The sequence below is a fragment of the Carassius auratus genome, chromosome 27 (genome assembly GCF_003368295.1).
Source record: "Carassius auratus strain Wakin chromosome 27, ASM336829v1, whole genome shotgun sequence".
Taxonomy (NCBI): Eukaryota; Metazoa; Chordata; class Actinopteri; order Cypriniformes; family Cyprinidae; genus Carassius; species Carassius auratus.
Window position 1 is genome coordinate 16,927,027 of NC_039269.1, and position 23,014 is coordinate 16,950,040.

The window sequence follows — 23,014 nt, forward strand, 5'->3', positions numbered from 1 at the left end:
ATGGGGAGTCCAACTAAAACCAGCTCCTTCCAGCTTAAAGTTCAGCCAACAAGTTTAGGCTGGGTTTAGCTGTTTTGCAGCTGGGTAATTATTAATTAAGCGTTTCTTAAGTCCCCAAATAGATTTTGAGGCCACTGTATGTGATCCAAGAAAGGGTATTAAGAGGATGGGGAAGGTTTTCACACATGCCTAAACCCTGTCACTCAATTTAAATACTAGTTGCAACACTCATGCAAGTCTTGACTTGATGAAGTCTAAATTACATACACAATTCACTGTTTACACGCAGTCACAATTTACAGGAACTCAATACAATTCTGTGTTAAGTGGCATGTTAAAGCAACATTGCAAACGTGTATTGTAATTTAAAGCGTTAATATAATATATAGGCTATTTTTGATAGACAAATCTCCCTTTGCATTGTGTAAATTACGACTGGGCTAGAGTATGACATGCACTGAATTGTTTTATGACACAAGGCAGTAAGTCACTGTGCATATTGTCTGAGCTTTACGGTAGCATTTTAAAAAGAGGAAATTCTGAAAGCTCCAGTCAGTATGAAAAGCTGGTCTGAGACGAAATGATGCCTGTAGGTCGGGCTCTTTAGTACACTCTGTATGTTTAAGGGTGGACTGCGACTGAGCGTCCAGAGACCCACGTCTCTCACGTACGAGACTGTCTGCTGTCCGGAGCCTTGCCGTTTTTCTGAGAATGGGATTAAATTCACTATAGCACTCAATATTTTACGTCGCTTAAAAAACTCTTTTCGCAAATCGCTTTGCAGTATTTACAGGCTATGCGGTTGACGACTAAACTGTAAAACTTGAAATCGTGACCAGCGATATTCGTCAATGAAACACGTTTGCAGCTACAACGTTGCAGCAAGCCTCAGGGGGTCCTGCGTGCTCAGTTGGTCTTAAAGGAGCAGTCAAAGTAGCACGCGAGGGTAAAATGACCATGTCCGTCCCAGAGAACATATCGGGGTCCGGGGGGAAAGAGGAGGAGAGTGAAGATGAGAGTGAAATCTTGGAGGAAAGCCCCTGCGGCCGCTGGCAGAAGCGACGGGAACAGGTAACGTTACGTGTGGAGGCTAATGGGCACGTGAAGCATTGCTGTCATTTTCTTGTAAAGACGACGACTGCATGAGACGTAAATGTGTATTTAACTGTTATTAAAAAATTTAAAGGGCTCTGCAAATGCAAACGCATAGTATGGTGTGTTTGTGGGTATCTTCGCGATAAACCAGTCCTGTTGGTTTCTATCCACATAGAGAGTTAACAGTGATTTTCCGCGTTAAAACTGTAGTAACGTTATATCTGAAAAAGCAACACGTTAATCGATGCACATCTGCTCTAATAACTATAATTTGAGTTTTAATGACATTTAACAGCATTCCAAAAGTATTTAATGCAGTTTTCGTAAAATATTTAATGTAAACATTTCGACCCTCCCCCTCCATGCACATACATCCAAATACACACGCACACACATACAGTGCATGAGTGTAAGTTTTTGTTTTGTTTTTAACCAAAGGTTTGTTATTCATATTCTTGTTTTTATGAGATAAAAGGGGCGTGTTCGTGTCAGCCCACTCCTTGTGTTGAAGCGTTAAGAGCTCGGTTTTCTTTGAGATAAGTCACAGATACAGTATATCACAGATACAGCTTATCAGTATTGGCACACGTTCAGCATATCTATCTTACATGACACTGGAACCTTATAAACTTGTTTTTTTTTTTTAACCACCACACTACTCATAGTGTTAACAGTGAAACTCTTTCATATGTAAATTAATGCTAATTAAATAACGCTTTAGCCAACCTCTCCCACCTAAAGTGTAAAACCTAATTGGTTGATTTTTACTTTTCAGAAGTATTGATTTCCAAGAAGCTTGTAAAGCAACTTATTTGAATCAAGTAAAGTGGACTAGTTATTGCATGTCTTTCTCCAAGGAAGTACTTATCAAGAAATGTTTTGATATTTTAAGTAATTTTCTTGGACAGTTTGGTTATTTTTGTTTGTGACAACTTTTGGGTTTACTGCGTTACAGTAAATTAATTAACTTTTAAGATAAGCAAAAAAAAAAAAAAAAAATGCACTTGAGTACAGCCAAACAAATAGTTTGAAATTCCTGTTAAGTGTTTACTATGTGCTTAAAAGCTTGGAACATAATACACTCACTTTATGTGCATATTTGTGAAAGTTTTCCATTTTATGTTACAAAGCCATCTTAAGTTTCTCAGAGGTCAAGGTTGAGTCTCAAGAGGGGGTGATTTATATGTTCTTTTTCCATGACACTTGATTGTGAGAAGCAATAAAGATGCAAAATTGGATAAAAACAGTGAGGCAAAGTGGCTGGAGCACAAGCAATAATTTCCTTCTCATGAATAGCCTGTAAGTACAAGAATGTTATTAGTATGTGGCCTGCTCTCTTATTGCGTCAGTGTTGTTAAATGTTGCCAAAGCACAGGCTAAGATGAGGACTGACTGCTTGTACAACAAGAGTGAAAGTTTTGTTTGCGGTGGTGTGGTGATGTTTTCTTTCCTCTGTGACTCTGACATTTAAATGGAGAGACCTGGATCATGCGTCCCAGCTTCTGTTCTGCAGGTTTTTCAGTGTGCACTCTGATTGTTAGAAGCTGTAATGTTGGGACTTTTTTTGGGTAGTTGCAAAACGCTTGCATTATTGTGGGTTTCGTCACTTTTAACCTTGTGACATTAGGATTGCCTAAATAAAAAATTGAGAACTACCAAATGTTAATCAATGAAAAATAAAGACTTAATTTGCAGAAAGATTGTAGCACACCCCTTTGAAAATGGGCTCATTTTCCAACTCCCCTAGAGATAAACAGATTAGTTTTACAGTTTTCAAATTCATTCAGCTGATCTCCGGGTCTGGCGGTAGCACTTTTAGCTTAGCTTAGCATAGATCATTGAATCTGATTAGACTGTTAGCTTCTCGCTCAAAAATGACCAAAGAGTTTCAATATTTTTCCTATTTAAAACTTGACTCTTCATTTTCAGGCTCTGTGTAATATCATTGTGTCTGCTGCAACCATGATACGGCAGGAAAGTTCCTTGATTGTTACGCCAGAATGAGAGTATAGTTCCTAGCCGTATTGGCCTAGAAATGTAACTATAAAAGAGTCAAGTTTTAAATAGGACAAATATCGCTAGTCTTTGGCCATTTTTGAGTGAGATGCTAACGGTCTAATCAGATTCAATGATCTATGCTAAGCTAAGCTAAAAGTGCTACCGTCAGACCCAGAAAGCGGCTCAATGGATTCAAAAATGGTAAAACTCAACTCTAGGGGAGTTGGAAAATGAGGCTATTTAGGTCTCTGATATCACATTTAAAATGAAATAAAATTGTGATTGTAACGTTATTGTGCTCCGTTGCCATTATCATTGCAGTTGTAGTAGACTCTGCTGTTCTTTTTAAATATACAATTTTTAAAACCATATCTTAAGTGTTGTCATAGATATCCGCCTTGATGTGAGGCCCTTATGCTTCTGAGATGTTTCTGAAGACATGCATAACGTTTAGAATTCATATTTTGCTTTTAATAAACAATTTTAGCATCCAATTCCTTTTTATTTCATTATTTTATAAAAAAAAAAAAAAAAAAATCCTTTGGGAAACCACCTCAACAGAGTTTTTGAGCAGATGTTTACCACGGTTCATCCCCTACACTTAATTAGCACCAAGCACGTGTGTGTGAATGAGAAACTCAAAGTGAAAATGACTCCGCGGACAGATGGGTGAGCGATGATGTTTTCTTGCAGTAGTGTATTATTTTTCACATAGGAATGACACATACAGATGAGTGCTAATCAAAACCATTGTTGGATTCAATTAGCTTTTATTCTAACTTTCTTTTTATCAGTAATCTGTTGTGACATGTGAAGCAGCAGAAATGAATTGGCACATTTTCGAGTTTAGGTGTAATTGAGAAGGCAGAATAGAGTCATTATTGGAGCGATTTCTGCGATCACGGCCAGCTTGGCATAGCTCTTGAACACTTTTGTTATGTAACTGTTTTCCAACGTTTTGCTGTTTCTCAGAAGACTTACTAAACCTATCTGAACAATTTCATCAGAAGAATTAATGCATGATGGGAGATAAATAAGCAACATCTACAATTGTGCTGTTCTACTGGGTATCTCAATAGGCTGTGATTTGGCTGCAGATGACAGCACAGTAATTTTTTTAACAGTAATAATTACAAACAGACTGTTGCATAATTTAAGATTGAAAAATTAATCCATGCAATAATTAAATCCTTTTCCAAGATTGTGCTGTATTACATATTACACAGTCAATAGAAAATTGATTGAAAGCGGTTTTAAGACAGATAAGATAAAAATCTCAGCGGATAGCAGGTTTCTTGTCTGAACTAAATGAGCCACATCCCAGAGACTAAAAAAAGCCCAGTCATCATCACTTTTACAAAGGACATCAGTAAAGGAAAAGAATAATTACCCTGTGAGGAGGCTCAGTAGGACTAAAGTTCACCTAGTCTCTGTGTTTAATGAGCAATGCTAATTAAATGTTCTAACAGTTAGATATGTGACTGTTAAATATTCCCAGAGGCAAGTGCTTTTCATGGCTGTGCCTGCATTTACAACCAGCTTAAAGGTACAGGCACCCTCATTGACACAAATCTGCATGCACTTAGTCATTCTGCTCAGCATGCACCATGTAACATCTCTGTCTCAGTCTCCCTCCCAGTGTCTTTCTGTCTCTGACCCTCACACACCAAAAGGAATGATAAGACATAGTAGATGTGGTCTTTAAATTCATGTGATTAACCTTGCCAATCCACATGTCTCATGATGCTGTTCTCGTGAACATTGATTACTTTCCTGGATATTTCACTTACTTTGAGATGGCAATGCAATAGGAAATTGCATAGTAGCATTTTGTTCCATCAATTTGCTTTGGCACTGTGGTTTTGCACTGATGGATAGTGACCAAAAAATTGCCAGACGCCTCTTCTGATCTGTCTGAATGGTAAATTCAAATAATGAAATGCAACTAACCATATAACCATGCCTATTTTGTAATATAAATCAGCTCGTTTGGTGTAGGTTGATGTGGGAAAACATAGCACTTATATATTACTATATATATAATGCTGTATATAATTATCATTATTATATATTTTAGCATGTTCAAAATATATCTACAAACACTTAAAACAATACATTATACAATTAAATTTGTGTCTTGGAAAAAAAAAATCTAGTCTTAAAGCAAAACTTTTTTTTTTTAATTAATTTTTTATTTGGGCCATGGCTAATTTGAAGGTATGTGATACAGATACTATCTATCATATAAACAATAATATAAGCATTCAAAATGGCCAGGGATTGGAATCGAAAGATTTTCTGCATGATCGGCCCTGATTGGTGATCAGAGAGATTTTCAGCCGATCTCTCTACATGCGGCTGTGAGCGCGACTGCAGCGGTGACGTTCACAGCTGCATGCAAACATGTCATTGGTGTGGAAGTTTTTTCTGTCTGTGGATGAAGAAGACACAAAAGTAATTTTGCATTTTGCCAATACATATGCTAACAACATTTATTACCCACATACTGCACTATTATTATTTGGAAGAGTACTGTACACTTCAGTTTTGTTCATTCATAGGATCTTTTGACAAGTAAAAAAGAGAAAATCCATTTATGAAGTTGTTGTTTTATAAAGCAACTCATTTTTTAGTTAATTGGTATTTCTTCTACTTTCCAGTCACAGAGCTTCTTTATTTTTTAAGAGATGTTTAGTGAGAGAAAGATCCTGTAACTCTGGAAATTTTGAAAATAAAATTTTTCTTTGAAGAAAAGTAAATTTTTGCTTGTATATGCTTTCAGTTATAGTTCTTAGAAAGAAAATGAGAATCTGCAAAAATCTGTGTCAGTAATATATTTATTATAAAAAGTATCAGTTTCTTATAACTATGGAATTACATTTGCTTCAATAAAAAGTAATGAAACTTTATAACACTGAACATAACTTTTTCAGAAACTATCAAAAATATGCCATTACAAAAGAAGAAAAATACAATGAAAATGAAAAAAAAAAGAACTCAGTCGCACAAATTTAACAGGCACTTCAAATATGCTTCATTTTTTCGTTAATGTTTTTCAAAGATTCATTTTCGCTAATCGTGGATTCTGAATTCATTGCCACAGATTTCTGTTTGTCAAGTGTAAGATTTTGCCAGGCTTCTCAGTATATATGAAAAACACTATATTTGCAGAAATGCAAATTCTCCAACTGTAAACCTGTTTTCTCCGTTTTCCTAAATTAAATGGAAAACTATTTGAATGTAATTTCAGTATATACTAATAAGAAAGCTATAAGGACTGTTAGAATTAGCTCTGCCTTTGATCTCCTTGTGTAATTTTGTTTAGATTTTGGTCCTCTTTTCTTTAGGTCTATTTTATTCTTTATTGTTTTTTTTATTTGTGGTTGATATTATGTGATGCATGTTTATACTTTTGTATGTTTTTGTTCTCTGCATTAATAAAAAAAGAAAAATTTGTATTTGTAATTTGTGATTTGTATGCAACATGTCGTGCCTTGTATTACTATATATGTAAATAATATTTGACCTTCGATCATCTCAGTCTGTTAAGATGAGCTCTCAGGAGACACAGAGTAGCGTCATCTTCCTCCTCCGCTTGTCCTTCAAGGAAGCTTAAAGTAAGCTTGTGTTACTGAATTAATCAATAACATTGATACAAGTTTTTCATGTTACAGTGTGCTACAGTTTGTTGCGGGTTATATTGTAATCCAGTAACACAAGCTTACTTCAAGCTGCCTTGAAGGACAAGCGGAGGAGGAAGATGATGACGATGAGTCTATACAGACTGAGACGATCGAAGGTCAAATATTATTTACATATTAATTAATATAAATCACCACGAGAGCTTTCCAATATGTGAGCCGCTGAGTGGCGTCTATACTTCCCGGTCAGAGAACAACTGTCCATCAAAGGCTCACTAACCAATCAGAGTAGATCACTGTTAAGCCCGCCCCCATGAGAAGTTTGTGTCAAAACACCAAACGAAAAACTACGAAGCATTAGCGAAATCTGTGGCAATGCATTAGAATCCACGATTAGCAAAAACTAATCTTTGAAAAACATTAACAAAGAATGAAGCATATTTGAAGTGCCTGTTAAATTTGTGCGACTGAGTTTTTTTTTTTTTTTTTTTTTATTGTGTTTTTCTTCTTTTGTAATAGCATATTTTTAGTAGTTTCTGAAAAAGTTACGTTCAGTTTTTAAAGTTTCATTTTTATTGGAGCAAATGTAATTCCATATATAACATGCAGTATCTTATGAACACTTTTTTGCATTGAGCTATTTTTCAATTATGTCCTCATACTGACAAATTCCACAAGCATCTGTGAAAAATGCTACCTGCTTGAGGTCTTAAAGGTGAATAAGCCTTTAAGGGTAGTTTGCATTTTTCACAGTTATTCCACAAGTCTTTTGTCATTGTCTCTTGTCAAAGAAGTAAACCTTTCTTCTGGAGGCCCTCATAGCGAGGCTAGAGGAATAAATTGCTCAGCAGATCACTCACTTTTCTGTCTTTAAGAGATTCTCCATGTTTTAAGAGAGCAAACAAATTGTTCCGGTGCATCTCGGGATTAGATGTAGAAATGATCTAGGTGAAGAAAAACTTTGGGTGCTGACCACTTCATTTCATGCAAACTTTCACATTTTGGATAACACTGCTATTATGATTCACAGAACTCTTGATTTACAAATCAAATAGAAATCTGATGTTTTTAGCTTTTCCTCTTTGCTTTGTTTATGTCAGAGTGACAGTAGATTGTTGGTAAATTTCACCCCAAGCCCACTATTGCTCAAAGAATTTAACATAAACATAACAAATAGCCTAACTATCTAAATAGTATCATGTATATGTACTATTTAGTATCATTTACTGTTTTTACACCAAGGTGTTTTATTTTTAAGGTATTTCCTGGCACAAAGTAAATGGTTTAGCAGTAGTGTAAATAGCTGCTGCCAATAGCTACACTGATTATGATGTGAGCAACTGGTGCATTGGTGGCTACAGTTGCCAAATCATATCAAAATAGTTCATTAACAGAGAATTATTTGAGGTAACTGTGTGCAAATACATGGTGCCCACTCCTGGCGTGATTGTATTGGTATTATTATTATTAAAGGTGTTTGTAATGCATTTACACTAATTAACCCAGTGGAAAGGAACCGCAGATTCATTGGTATGTGTGAGGGAGAGAGAGTGTGCCTTGGCTAATGGCCAGTGTAAAGCAAAACCAGCGAGCGCCATCTGTCTCACTGCATTAAGCCATCCATATGGTATTCTCTCTCTCATTCTCATTGCATGTTCATTTGTCCAGATTCTAGGAAAGCAATAACATTGGTCTTCTTATTCTGACAACTGCTCATCTTTCTTTGACAGACTATATTATCAAGATGGCTTTCAAAGCCCCTATCTGATTTGTGTTTGCCATTGGGCTCTAGAAGATTGTGCCAACTGCTAACCTCTTTCAAAGAACTCCAAGTCCCAGAAGACTGGCAGAGTTGGTTTCCTGTGACAGCCAGAGTGTTAGTGGTTGGTAGGAGAGGATTTAGAGTAATTCACTTCAATATAAAACAAAGGTTTCTGTTGTTCTTTTGCCCATAAAAAAAAGAAAAAAAAAAGAAAAGCCAATGTATAAATAATTGGATAAAAAAAATATACATTTTGATTGCACTTTACCAGAGCATTACAGAGTTAGAATCTTGTTTTAGAGGTTTATTTTGTATACTCATATATTATATTTGAATTATTTGAATCTGGAATGGACAATAAAACGTTTGCTAAAGCATTTCTAGTTGATTTTATCTTAGAAGGATAGTTGACCTGAAAATAAAAATTTTCTTATACTGAGGTTTGTCGATCCAAACCTGTATGTTATTCCTTCTACGTTACGCAAAAGAAGATACTTTGAATACGTTCAGGTCCAAACTGCATTGATTTGACCCCATTGGCTTATTGTATGGCTTTTTTTTTTTTTGGTCAAAATATCTTCTTTTGTGCTCTGCTGCTGCAGAAGAAAGTCAGTAACAGTTTTGGAAGGATGTACAAGACCTCTGGTATAGAAATTGTTTTAAGACCTATTGTATTTCTAAGCTACAAGGTTTTGAGTATCACTATTTCCTCTTTTGTGAATTCAGTGTAAAATTTTACTTTTTGTGTCACATTAAAAATCACAAATTTAATTCCATCGGTCTGTGTCAGAACTGCATTTTTTTTTTTTTTTTGCTTTGAATTACCGTAATAGATTCACTCTTTCCATCAGCAGTTGGTCTGATTAATTGTGCAAGAGTAATCTTCCTTGCTTCTTCAGTCGGTCGAGACAATGCATCTATTCAGAGATTTTAATTTAGAGACATTAGATGACAATGATAGGTTGTATGAACTTATCAGTGTCATGTGTTATACTGTAGAATTAGCTTTTGATGACAGCTTGAGTATCTCGGCTCACTCATGCTCTGAGAATCCCAAATGAATCTCATGTGACTGACTAGCAGTAACTAGACCAGAACTGTCAGATTTCACAGATACAAGATTTAGCTAGAATTTCATCCAGCATTCAGCTTTCATCCATAATGTATGATTTATAAGATGACATTTTTTACAGTTTCCATGGTCCTGGAAATATAAAATTGTGTTCAAATAATATATTTTTTTGTAAATTAATAAAATCTTTAAAAGCCTTTAAAAAAAAAAAGAAATCTGAATGTACATTTTGAAGTTTTGTTCCACTTAAAAATTTTATTTAAAAGCCATTTATAATTTTTGATTTGTAAGTGAATGTTTTTTTAAGTTTGCTTGACCTTGATATTTCGTCATGTACTTCTAAAGAACTGGCATTGAGCAGATATTCGAGCAGCTATTGACCAGGAATTTTTCATACATATAGCCTACAGATTACAGTGAGCTTGTTTATGTGGTTAATGAGGACACAAATTTGTATATTGACATGGGTATGACACAGGTATTACAATGAGGAGGTGGTTTATGAGGACATTTTTAGTGTCCCCGTAATTCAAAACGCTTATAAATCATACAGAATTAGTTATTTTGAAAATCCAAAAATGTGTGTGTGTGTGTGTGTGTGTGTGTGTGTGTGTGTGTGTATGTGTGTGTGTGTGTGTGTGTGTGCATGTTTTATTTAAAGGTGTCATAAAATGCAAAAATCACTTTTATAAGGTGTTTGAACACAGTTGTGTGGCCACAGTGTGTGAAAACCACCAGCCCATAACGGTAAAAATCCACTCACTCATTGTTTTATATTCTCAATAAATCATAAACTCTCCAGATTTCTTACTGCTATGATGTCATACTTGGGGAAGCCCCGCCCATTTGTGACGCACTCTGACCTATTAGCATACAGACAGCCCCTTGAGTGAGAGAGAAGCAGCGGTTCGCTATTACGGTTTTCTGCTCCATCGAACATAGGAGTGTCCATAGACCGCTGAAGACACAGTGGTTAAATTTCATTTTCAAAGGAAAGTCCCAGGAAAAAAAAACCTATATGCTTGTGCTAATAATTTTACACTGGACTGGCTCACAAACAATGGACAGTTCAGCGCTGGAGTTGTGCAAATATCGCTTCGTGTGCAATCCAGATAAAGTTAGCATTACACGTCATTTTGTTTTCCAAAAGAGCTTCTAGTTTCTCTGTAAGGCTAATATTGCTAAAGCTACTATTGTCTACCTTTTTTCACTAATGCTGCCTTCACATGCTACCAGAATAAACATAAATTGCAATGTGGTAGTTAAAAATTGCATTTGGAAGCAATGTGAGGTCAGTAAAATGGTCACCATTAGTTAAACCATAACACTGGTAGTATGCCCGCGAGCATGAGCTCTTGAAGCTCTGCACTCGTCTGAAAAGGGAGATGGGGGCACAAGCTCATTTTCATTAAAAGGGGACAAAAACAAAAATAGCGTGTTTTGGCTCACACCCTCAAAGTGGCAAGTTCAGCAAGCTATAAAAAATTATTTGTGGGGTATTTTTAGATAAAACTTTACATACACACTCTGGCAACATCACCATAAAATTATGTAAAATATTGTATCAATGCGTTCTATGGCACTTTTAAGCATTTTTCTTTTCTTTTTTTTTCAGAACGTCACAAGATATTTGTGATACACACACATTTATGTCACTCTTGTAAACTGCTCTCCATTCACTTATCACTAGGACTGAAATTGTTTACTTTTTTTTTAAAGACAAGATCGTGTCTGATAATGGTGATTGTTGTATTCAGGTTGATCCTTCAACCATTCAGAGAGTTCGGTATAAACTACTTGTTTATCTTATCGAAGCTAGATCGTTTTGGTTTGGTTGCTGCAGGTGTTTCTCTCTTGGAACAGCGCTGGAAAATACCGGTTCTCCCAACTTTGCGACGGAAGCTATTTTGAGGAAGAAAAAGAACCGCTAGAAGAGGAGAAAAAAGCTTTCAGTCCGTTCACACCATGGCTTCCCACATCTCCATCATCACAATGCAGGGCATTCATGAGTCGTCAGTATGGTGACTAACACTGTTTTGCGTGGACATCACATCATGCTTTTATTCTATAATGCTCTTTGTTTATATTCCTCTTATCGTCCTTCACTCTGCTTCTCTTTTTACTAAGTCATATGACGTCGCTGCCTGCTACATATTGCACTGTTCTTTGTTTATGATCCTTCCAAGTCCATCAGCATTGATCCTTCTTTGCATTAACCTCTCATTCAAAGTCAGAGCTCTCAAATCTTTAAATGCAGCAGACTCTGATACTACAAGCCTGCTGTGGCAGTCCCTCACTTCAAAAGTGTCAGTCATATTCAAACCCAGTGGTGCACTTGACCTGATGTAGCTTTTAAAATGTTCCGGTTTATATAAAAAAAAGAAAATTGTGCATTAGTCCAAACTGGCCTGAATTTGGGCTTCTGGTGTACAGAACAATACTATGTTCTGCCAATCACAAACAGCAACTGAGCACATATTTACAAAAGAGCGCAACTGTAGACTCCTTAAAATCTTGGCTTACATTTCATCCTTTAACTTTCACAAACACACCTACTTTGCTCGGTTTACCCTACAGCAGAGCTATTCATCTCTTAATGCTGATTTTGCCAAGTCTTTATTTCATACGTGAATGCAAGATAAAAGGTTGAGCGCTTTGGGAGAGAGATGCCCTGAGGCAAGAGCTGAAAATACAACGCCTCTGTCAGCACTCTTTCTTTGGGAAAAGTTACCCAATTGAGCTTGAGCTTTTAGAGAATGCAATGAAATCTTGATGAGTGTGACACTTTACTCATAGGATTGTCATGTTGAGCACTCCTTTTGAGTTTCTGCCAAGTGTGTCAATCTCAGGAAGGTCGAACTGATAACATATTTAGGCACGTTTCCTGAAGATCAGTGGTTTTTATGCTTGTCCTGTGTTTGTGATTTAGTTCATCCAGACTATTTCTAATTTCCACTAGCTTGATGGTAAGTGTTTAACCATAGTCGTTTTTAAACCAGGATTAATGCACCTCTGTGTTACCTGTTCATATTTAACACTGGGTTAGCTAGTAATCCTGGTAAAACTTTCACAATGTACATTGATAAACAGTGAATTATTGTATTAATTGGTCAGACAAGTGTAAAAGTGGGCTGGGTATTAATACAGATTTCCAAATGTATTTAGATTCATTAACTCTTGAGCAGTGGTTTTTAAGGGCAGCCCTATTTTTTTTTTTTTTTTTAAATTGACGCGATGTAAATTTTCATACATATTGGGAATATGTGTGTGTATATGTATGTATGTGTGTGTGTGTATATATATATATATATATATATATATATATATATATACACTATTTATTTCTGTTGAATGAGTTTGAATAATAATTACTGTAAGCCATTTCTAAAAATGTCTGACACCTCATAAATTGATAACATGAAACACTCTGCAGATTGAAGTGCCTTGTTTTTCATTTCCATACGTGAAAAACAGATGGAAATATCAGCATTTCTGCTCATCTAGGCAACTCCTTATTATTTTAAAGAATTTTACCACAAGAATGCTGAGCAACACGTTTGTATCTCTTTCATGTAATGTCATGCCACTGGTTCATCTCCACCTCCAGACCCCTAAGTAGGGTGCCTTGAGGCTGAACTGGTGGTCTTGAATGACACTGGCAGTTTAGCTCACAAGGGTTGATTGTTTTTACATCTGGAATTGGGTCTCTATCCAGCTAAGTGTGTGTTACACAAACTATTTTGTTCCAACATCACAGCAAAGTACACACACAAGTTTCTCCTGTATGTCAGTTAAAACTGTTGCTTCAGGTCACCATTCTCCATCACAAAAGATAGCCACCCCATAGAGATCGACTTAGTATTTATACTCGGACAAGACTTTTGTGTCTGAGGAGCCCAGAAGGCATCTAGGGTTAGCATGCTGAAATCAAGCATCATTCGTGATGATAATTGTATAGCTGGAAAGCTGTTCCTGCATATAAAGTGCAGGTTTATCCAGGCATGCATGCCAGTCCATTCACATTTTCTCTATGTTCATCCTCAGAGATGTTTAATAGGATATATAAGGGAAAATTAAGCATGCACTGTTAGGTTTCCAGAAATGAAAGCAGTTCCACAGTAGAAGAACTTATTAGATTTCATACATTATGCAGGAAGAGGCAATACCCCTGGAAGTGTATCTGTGACAGACGCAGGATAGGGGATGAAAGGGCAGGAAATGAAGATTGTAATGTTTGTTTTCATTGTCAAAGCTGCTGTGTGGGTTTATGTCAGAACGGATTTCTAAGCACTGTGTGTGAGATGATATCGGCTGGTTTTATGGGCACAGTGTTCCATGTTATTTGGTATTTAAGAGTTTCTAACAACTTATTCTCCAAACATTCTTTATAAACACCCACTCAAGAGGGACCAGAAACCAAGAACTAAACACCACAGCTACATTTATATTGACAGCAGCTTACTTCATTCGGCATGATATCAATGGGCTTTTTTATCCACAAGATGTTTTAGGACTCTTAAGTGGACCACACTGGCTGCGCTGTATGTTTTTAATTCACTGTGAAACGAACTGGCTTATAAGAGTCATTCATTCAAGAATTATAATACACTGGTCCTACTGTATGTTTTTTTTTTTTATTCACTTAAACTAACCAGTATGTTCACTAGTATTGTGGTGCAGAACTGAACATCCATTATTTTGTAATTGGTTCTGAATAAATGATGTAGTCTTAAAATAGCATTACAGTTTTAGTTACATGCTTATGTCAACAACCATGGTACATATAGTTTGAACATTGATTTTTTTTTTTTTAATGCTCTAAATCTTAACATCTTATCTGTGCAACACTAAATGTCATTGAGATACAATATTAGCCAGGCTCAGCTGCCTGTGATTGCATATAATTTGGAGACACCGGCTGGTTAGAAGGATACTGTCTAGTCTTCAGAGGAAATGGAACATTTTTTATTTGTATTCAAAGACATTCCTTGTCTGTCTGTGTGGCATCTAGGGAATTAATTAACTCCAAATGTAACTGTACATGCTTTAAGTGTCCTTTTGTTCTCTGACTTGCATAACCAAGCTTTGCTCTGCTCAGCCATTATTAGTAAAATTGTCAAAAGTTGTTTAACTGTTGTCCTGAGGTAGGTTTTTATAGATCAGTCAGTCCTCTTAAAGGGATACTCCGTCCCAAAATGAAAATGTTGTGATTATTCACTTACCCTCATGTCGTTCCAAACCCGTAAAAGCTTTGTTCATCTTTGGAACACTAAGATATTTTGGATGAAAACCGGGAGTCCCATATACTGCCAAGTAAGTTACACTGTCAAGTTCCAGAAAAGTATGAAAGACATCGTCAGAATAGTCCATCGGCCATCAGTGATTCAATCGTAATGTTATGAAGCGACAAAAATACTTTTTGTAAGCAAGGAAAACAAAAATAATAGCTTTATTTAACAATTCCTTTACCAACAGTCTCTTCTGTGTCTCTCCACATCACAGTATGCTGATTGCTATCTGTGTCAGCCGCACCACAAGGATGCACTGTTTCTTCGTGTATTTAGCTTTGATTTGAAAGAAAACAGCAGATCCTTGTGGCACGGCTGATATAGAAGAGCTGATGGCAGATGGACTATGTCTTTCATACTTTTCTGGAGCTTGACAGTGTAATTTACTTGGCAGTATATGGGACAGCCTCAAGGTTTTCATCCAAAATATCTTAAATTGTGTTCCGAAGACGAACAAAACTTTTACTGGTTTGGGACGACATGAGGGTGATACATGACAACATTTTTATTTTGAGGTGGAGTATCCCTTTAATGGCCACTATTTAACCTCTGAGCCTGGGACACACTGGCAATTGACAGTCAGTGTCAAAATATCAAAACAAATACCTTCATAGAATTAGACTTTGGGATATTATTATTAATCATGCACATTTACTACTTGACTTGATACTGCTTAGCCTAGTAAACTTTACACCTAGACACCTAGATACCTTGTTCTGCTTTTATTTTATTATGCCTGAATGCCCTTACCAATTAAAAAAACTCTTTGTTTGAAGCATAAGAAACAGTATTATCAGTTTATAGTCATATATTTCTGAATCTGAGATAAAGTGAAATCCAAGGCCTTTTAGAAGGCAGCTGCATCTCAGCGTGACTAGAACATGTTGTGTCTGTCTCCAAAACACATAGCTACAGTTCACCAATCAGCGGGAGGGGAGCAAATTCAGCCTATAAATATAGAAAATAAAAATCTGAAAACATTGGGCTTGGGTTTGTTTTCTTTTAAACAGTTGTGATAATAAAATGACTGGTTCTTTCCAAAAAAAAAAAAAAAAAATGGTGGAGACTTGAAGTGTTTGGTGAGCAAACACCAGTGTGGACTTTTCTGTCTTTTGAGCTTTATTTACAGCATTGCAAAAAAAAAAAACAGACAAGAGTGTACAGGCCATTTTAAGTCTGTGTTGTCACACTTGCTCTGAACAGCCCAAACCACAATGTGCATTATGGGAGAGTTGTGGAGCAAGGGGGCGGAGAAGAGGGGGGTGACCTTCTTCTCCTTCACAGAAATACTCATTTCCTGTACTAACAATACTAAGAAGTGGATACTAAAATATCACTGTTAAAAAGTTGTGCAATGAGAAGTAAATATTGCAGATATCACTGACTAAGTGGTACTTTGTATGTGTCTGTAGTGCTAAACTCACTTTCCATGCTTCCTTCTTTCTCTGTCCTTTTTTCTGGTTTAAGGTCAGTCAGGGAAATGTCCCAGGCATTGAGAGTGCATACTTGGCCATGGACACTGAGGAGGGGGTGGAGGTGGTGTGGAACGAAGTGCAGTTTTCAGACAAGAAGGTTTTCAAATCCTTTGAGGTAGGACCATGCTTGTTTCCGACATCAGTGTTATGGGTGGGATACTTAGTATGCTGCACCACAAACATCTGTGAAATGTTACTGTATTGGCATCATGTCATCGTGCTGGAATGGTGGTGACAGAAAGGACGCTTGAAATGTGAAACCAAGAGTGGATGTACTTTTTGTTAATACAGGAGCGGATAAGGGAGATGTTTGAGAACCTGATGCAGGTGGAGCATCCGAACATTGTGAAGTTCCACAAGTACTGGTTGGACATGAGAGAGAGCAGAGCGAGGGTGAGACACAAGAGAAGCGTGGTAGAAATAAACGCCTCTTGTGAACTTTACCCTAAATTCAGACATTCACGTTTTCTTTCATTTCTTGCCACACAGGTGATTTTTATCACTGAATATATGTCATCTGGAAGTCTAAAGCAGTTTTTGAAGAAGACCAAGAAAAACCACAAAACTATGAATGTGAAGGTGAGATGTTTAACAGCCATTAGAACCTGTATGCAGAAAAGTTAGAGAACAATGCCACCTTTTGGTAGAAAGATGACAAAATCATAACACACTGGTGCTACCTTTATGTCTCAGGCATGGAAGCGTTGGTGCACACAGATACTCTCTGCACTCAGGTAGGACATTGAGGATTTCATATCCTCTGAACTCATCTGAAAATTTGCAGTTAAAGCTGAAATGTGTTAGTAATAAATAAATAAATATAATATACAGAGGCAGCTACAAGTCAGTAAACACTGTTGCTCAGTGTCAGTGCCGTTGTCAAAACATTGCTTTGTTTGTTTGAGCGTCTTGACCATCCCAGCATAGCAACACCGATTCAACCAATGGCGTGAGTTTTTGGGCGGGGTTGTCAATTTGTTTGGCCAATGACAGACAAAGGCGGGTGTTTGGGGAAAAAACTTTGAGACATGTTTGCAGTTATATTTTATGACACCAGAAGTTACACATTTTATCCTTGAATCTATAAATTTTTATTTCTCTTAATTTATGGAAAAAAATATTTTTTTTAATAATTTTACTAGTTTAAACTTTTTTTTTCATGTGTTAATTTTTTTAATACATAAATTGTTTTTAAATATTTATTTGTATGGAATTATTTTTTAACTTTCAGTGTGTTTGAAGGATGCTTTAAGTACAAGTACTGATGTTGTTCTCATTTCTGCCTTTAGTTACTTGCATTCATGTGATCCACCCATTATCCACGGTAACCTGACCTGTGACACAATCTTTATCCAGCACAATGGCCTCATAAAGATCGGCTCAGGTTTGACAGCCTCTTAATCCTTGTATTGTAGGTTTAACTCAAAACAATTTGATGTTTGATAATTTTTTACATAAAATATGTTTTTAGAAAAGTTAAAAGTCTCTTCTTTCTTTTGCAGTTTGGCACAGGCTGTTTGTCAATGGTAAGTCCATTCTGAGCTGTCTATCCCATGTGCACAGGAATTTGGTTATCTTGTCAGAAAGAAAACACAGACCATACTTAGACTTTCTTTTCCTTCCTTCCTTAAACAATGCTTTGTGTTTATTGGCCCGAAATCCTGGCAGTTATGTAATGTATTGTAACATTTATTTTTGGCTTTACCAATCTAAGACATAAATAAAGAAAATAAGGCCCACTTCCCCCTTTAGAGGATTTATCTTGGACTCTAGCCCATGTGCTGGAGATCTTGTATGTTTACTGGCAATGATTTTTCCATTCAAATAATGTTATAAATGGAGTTTGAGTGCTGTGTGTTTTCCTTAGTGTTTGCTGAGGCGATTCATGGCAATGTGCATCAACATCGAGATGAAGTGCGGAACCAGCATTTCTTTGCTCCAGAGTATGGCAGTGAGTCTGATGCCTTTACCATATTATCATCATCTTTCTCAATCTGAAAAAAATTCAGAAATCTAGAAAAAGATTTAAATATACCTAGGAATTATTTTTTTATTTTTTTGAGCAAAGAAACTTTTTTTTTTTTGCTTTATAATTTGTAATATACTAGAAAAATGCAAAATAGAAATGTTCATTTTCCTGAAATTTCTTCGTTTTCCTTGTCTGAAGTGGCTGGAGATGACTACGCCATTGATATATTTTCATTTGGGATCTGTGCCTTAGAGGTTTGAAAATTATTTTATCAGTCTAACTAAACAAAAATGGTAAATTATAATAATTCCAAAAGAACAACATTTTAAGTATGACTTCATTTTGTTTTCCTAACTCACCATTAGATGGCAGTACTAGAAATCCAGGCCAATGGAGACAACGCCGTTTCTAAAGAGGCCATTGATCATGCTGGACATTCACTTGAGGACCCTCTCATGAGGGTAAAAGACATTAAGCATATATTTATAACCAATACAGCTCTGTTAAACATTTTTTATTATTTTTTTAATCCATTGCCTTCATCATTTACACGGACAGGAATTTATCCAGTCGTGTGTGCTCACAGAAGCCAAGACGAGACCTACAGCTCATGACCTGCTGTTCCACAGAGTGTTATTTGAGGTCCACTCCTTAAAACTGCTTGCTGCACACTGCTTCATCAATAACCAGTGTAAGTGGGACATGGAAAACACTGTTAAAGTCAAAACGCTTTAATTTTGATCTTTGCTTTGACAGAAATATTATTTATGGCCCATTTAAGCAAAGGGAAATTATTGCCCCTTCGCATTTCCATTTCTCTTTAGTTTATGTCTTAAACTTATTTTAATTTTTTCCAGATCTCCTTCCTGAGAACTGTGTGGAAGAGAAAACAAAATCTTTTGACCCTAACGGCGTCATGGCAGAGATTAATCATCGTGACCGACCTGGAGTCCATCTAAAGTGAGTTTCTCAAACTAAATAGGAAGTTTCTGATTCTCTTTTCTGATTTTTTCCCACTTTCCTCTGACGTCCTTCTCATTATTTTTTTCAAGGTACTCTCACGTTTCTCCTCTGGAGCTGGACAAATTCCTTGAGGATGTGAAGTGAGTCACAGATCTGTCACATCAGCTGATCCTAGATTTTTTTGAGTCCATGCTTGAGCATTTGAAACATTTCTTTTTCTGCACGAACAGGAACGGCATATATCCCCTCATGAACTTTGCTTCCCAGCGACCGCATCCTATTCCCCGTGCACTTTCATTGTCACAGGAACAGATGGAGACTGTGAAGACCCCAACCCCAGAACCACAGGAGACTGAAACCAGAAAGGTTAGAATAAGATTTGTGTTCGAAACAATATTGAGAGTTACTAATCCCAAGTAGTGATGCTATGCCTCAAACAAAGCTTTGGGAAAGACTTATTCAAGTGCGCCGATCAATTTGTTCACACGGTTTGTGTAAATAAACAATGCACAGATTCACAATTCATTATAAACTCTGCATAGTTGTTTTTGAACAAAATATTAGTTGTCTAACAAATGTTGGCCGACTGATGGAAAGTGCGTGCAAATCTGATACTGATGTCTTGTTTAAATGTTTCCCAGATATGGCGATTAATGTATCTCATCCATGTAAATGCAGTATTTCACTTAGTTTTTTAATAATCCATGACACTCTGTCCTCTTAAAAACCTGTTGTATCTGATTTGTGTAACAGAAAAGAGGCATTAAATAACCAAATCCTCAAATCATTTTCATACAGGTTGTCCAGATCCACTGTAATTTGGAAGCAAATGAGGAAGGCACAAGGAGTCATGTGAGTTGAATTTTTTGGCATGTAGTTTTTTTGGCTTCTTCACCTAAAAAGCTGTGGACATTGTGCATCATCTATCCTTTGTTTCTCTGTAGCTCTCTCTCTTTTTAAAAATGGATGACCGGCTTCACCGGCAGCTTAGCTGTGATGTTTTGCCATGTAAGTCCATTTTAAAACATTCAAATGTCTTCTTGTTGCATTTATTTTTTTAGATTAAAAATGAGAATATATGAGATGTAAAAGTAAATAAACTTTTGTTTTGTTTTTTTCAGCTGACACCCCCAAAGATTTGGCTAGTGAGTTGGTTCACCATGCCTTCATCAGTGAGGTAAGCACAAGATCTTCTAACCATCAGGCTGCTTCATGCCTTTTAGTCGAATTTGAGGAGATAAGAGCTAGGTGATAATACAGTTCACATTTTGCGATCATATAAACACTCAAGCAGTTGAAATTTCTTATATAGTATATATCACTTTATGTGAGTGTACTTTATGTATGTAGGTAAGGTTAGATGTATTATCCAACTTTAAAATATCGCAAAGCAATAATATAGTTTACAATAGTATATTTTGCAATAGTATAAAAAAAATCAAGCAGTTGATATTTTTTATGTATTATTTTACATGAGTATACTGAATGTATTTGAGTAAAGTTGATATAATTATAGTAGTTGTAAGTTGGAGTTATTTATTTGTGTAGTGAAAACCACATGAAACCTGTAATTAAATGGTTTTTTTTAGCAATTTATGTGTTGGGCATATCACCTAACCCTAAGCAGTTTAACTGTGAAATCAATAGAATGTAAATAATTACAAAAAACACATTGTACGTAATACATCTTTAGTTCTCTAGTGCAAGCCAAGGAAACTGTGGCAAGGAATGAAAAACTTTGATGTTACCGATTCTTGTTTAGTATTATTTGTCTTGACCTTCAGATGAACTGAATAGCTTTGTTTCATGTATGATTGTGATTATCTTGTTTTTGTGTCATGCAGGAAGACTGCGAGAAGTTGGCATGTTTTCTTGAGGATGCATTATGTAAGCACTGGTCAGGGACATCCACCTCCCCTACTGCCATGGCTGTGATGTACTAAGCCTAGCTGCTCCCATAATAGACAGAAAGAAGTTGAAGACAGGGCCAGAGCTTGAGAAAAAGAGATGACGAGAGATCCAGAAGAGGGAAATGAGTCCAAAAGTGCAACATTTACATCATGAAGGTCATGAAAAGATGGCTTCAGAATAAAGTGATGGGCCTGGGGAGAAGAGCTTGCACCATACTGCATGGTATCTGCAAAAACTCCGACGAGCTCAAACTGTTAATTTTGATCTTGACAGTTGAATTACTGCTATCACCTCACCATGATGATTTTTTTATGAGTTTAAAGGATTTTTAATTACATCCCTCCAAGTCATCGTGCCTATATGGCATAATCCATCCTTCATCTCACAAAGGACAAAATCTCAGACAGACAGTTTTGTTCCAGATAAATGTTATTTATTATTTTAAAGAATTAATACCTTGTCTTGGTATAAATGTTTAGAAGTTCAAGCAAGGAAATGCATTAAACCGTTAAACCGATTCTGCATTTCTACATGATATTATTCTGTATGCTTTAAAAAGCTGAGGTTGAGAAAACGAATGTGCGGTACTATGACAAAAGTGCTCTTTACACCTATTATACTAATATATTTCAGTTCATTTTTTTCAGACTTTAAACTTCATTTCTTGCTCTTAATATTGAATATGTAATCTTAATCTTTGAATTTTTTCAGTTTAAGATGTCTTTTTATTTAAAGCTGCAGTCCGTCATTTTACCGCTCCAGCGGTTAATAAACAGAAGTGCGTGATACTTGCGGAAGAACATTATAGCCGGAGCTACTTTTCTCTGTTTATGTTTATGGCAAATCACGCAGGTAATGGGCTACTCCACAGCCGTACCTACCCAAACCAGTCTAAATAGTCCGAATATAACCGTAATGATTCAGGACAAGCCAAAAATGGACTCATGGTATACTCCGTTATTATATACATTTTGAACACAAATAAGTAACGGAATGCAGCTGAACTTTTTTGTTCTCAATTGTTTTTTTTCATGAAGATGGTAACTTTGCAGATGTTTGTAAACAGTGGCAGTAGCGGTATTCTTAAATGGATCCTTCCCCAAAATGAAAATGTTGTCATTAATTACTTACCCCCATGTCGTTCCAAACCCGTCAAAACTTCGTTCATCTTCAGAACAAAATTTAAGATATTTTGGATGAAAAACAGGAGGCTTGTGACTGTCACATAGACTGCCAAGTAAAATACTCTGTCAAAAATTCTGAAAAGCATCATCAGAATAGTCAATCTGTCATCGATGAATCGATAAATATTGCACAATATTTAATGCGCATCTTGTCAGTAATTCCGGTTCTGTAATCAGCGTTAAATCTCTACACATGCTCGATTTCACATGTAGCAGTATTACTATTCAGATCCGTTGTTCACTTACAAGCTGTGCAAAACATGATCGTGGTTTGGCACAGTTTGTCAGTGCACAATGGCTTTGTGTAGTAAATGCTGCTACATGTGAAATCACGCATGTGTAGAGATTTAATGCTGATTACAGAATCAACGATTGAACCAATGATGGCAGATGGACTATTCTGACGATGCTTTACATACTTTACTAAAACTTGACAGTGTAATTTACTTGGCAGTCTATGGGATAGTCACAAGCTTACTGGTTTTCTTCCAAAATATGTTAAATTATGTTTTTAAGGTGAACAAAGCTATTACGGGTTTGGATGGGGGTAAGAGATTAATGTTAAAATTTTAATTTTGGGGTAAAGTATCCCTTTAAGTAGTATGTTACCATTCAAAAATTTTAGGTCAGTAAGATTTTGGGGGATCTTTTTAAAG

At 36.2% G+C, this 23,014-nt stretch overlaps 1 protein-coding gene across 1 annotated transcript; it reads left to right on the forward strand.

Moving 5' to 3' along the window:
• The first annotated feature begins 544 nt into the window (after nucleotides 1–544).
• nrbp2a (nuclear receptor binding protein 2a) lies at nucleotides 545–21,691 on the forward strand. The gene is made up of 18 exons (XM_026206239.1): nucleotides 545–1,071; nucleotides 16,324–16,446; nucleotides 16,623–16,724; nucleotides 16,821–16,910; nucleotides 17,025–17,065; nucleotides 17,621–17,715; nucleotides 17,834–17,857; nucleotides 18,199–18,282; nucleotides 18,499–18,554; nucleotides 18,666–18,761; nucleotides 18,859–18,991; nucleotides 19,158–19,260; nucleotides 19,353–19,403; nucleotides 19,494–19,629; nucleotides 20,062–20,115; nucleotides 20,208–20,271; nucleotides 20,385–20,440; nucleotides 21,108–21,691. Exons 1-18 carry the CDS (start codon nucleotides 952–954, stop codon nucleotides 21,204–21,206), a joined length of 1,527 nt encoding a protein of 508 aa, XP_026062024.1. The 5' UTR covers nucleotides 545–951; the 3' UTR covers nucleotides 21,207–21,691.
• The last annotated feature ends 1,323 nt before the right edge of the window (nucleotides 21,692–23,014 follow it).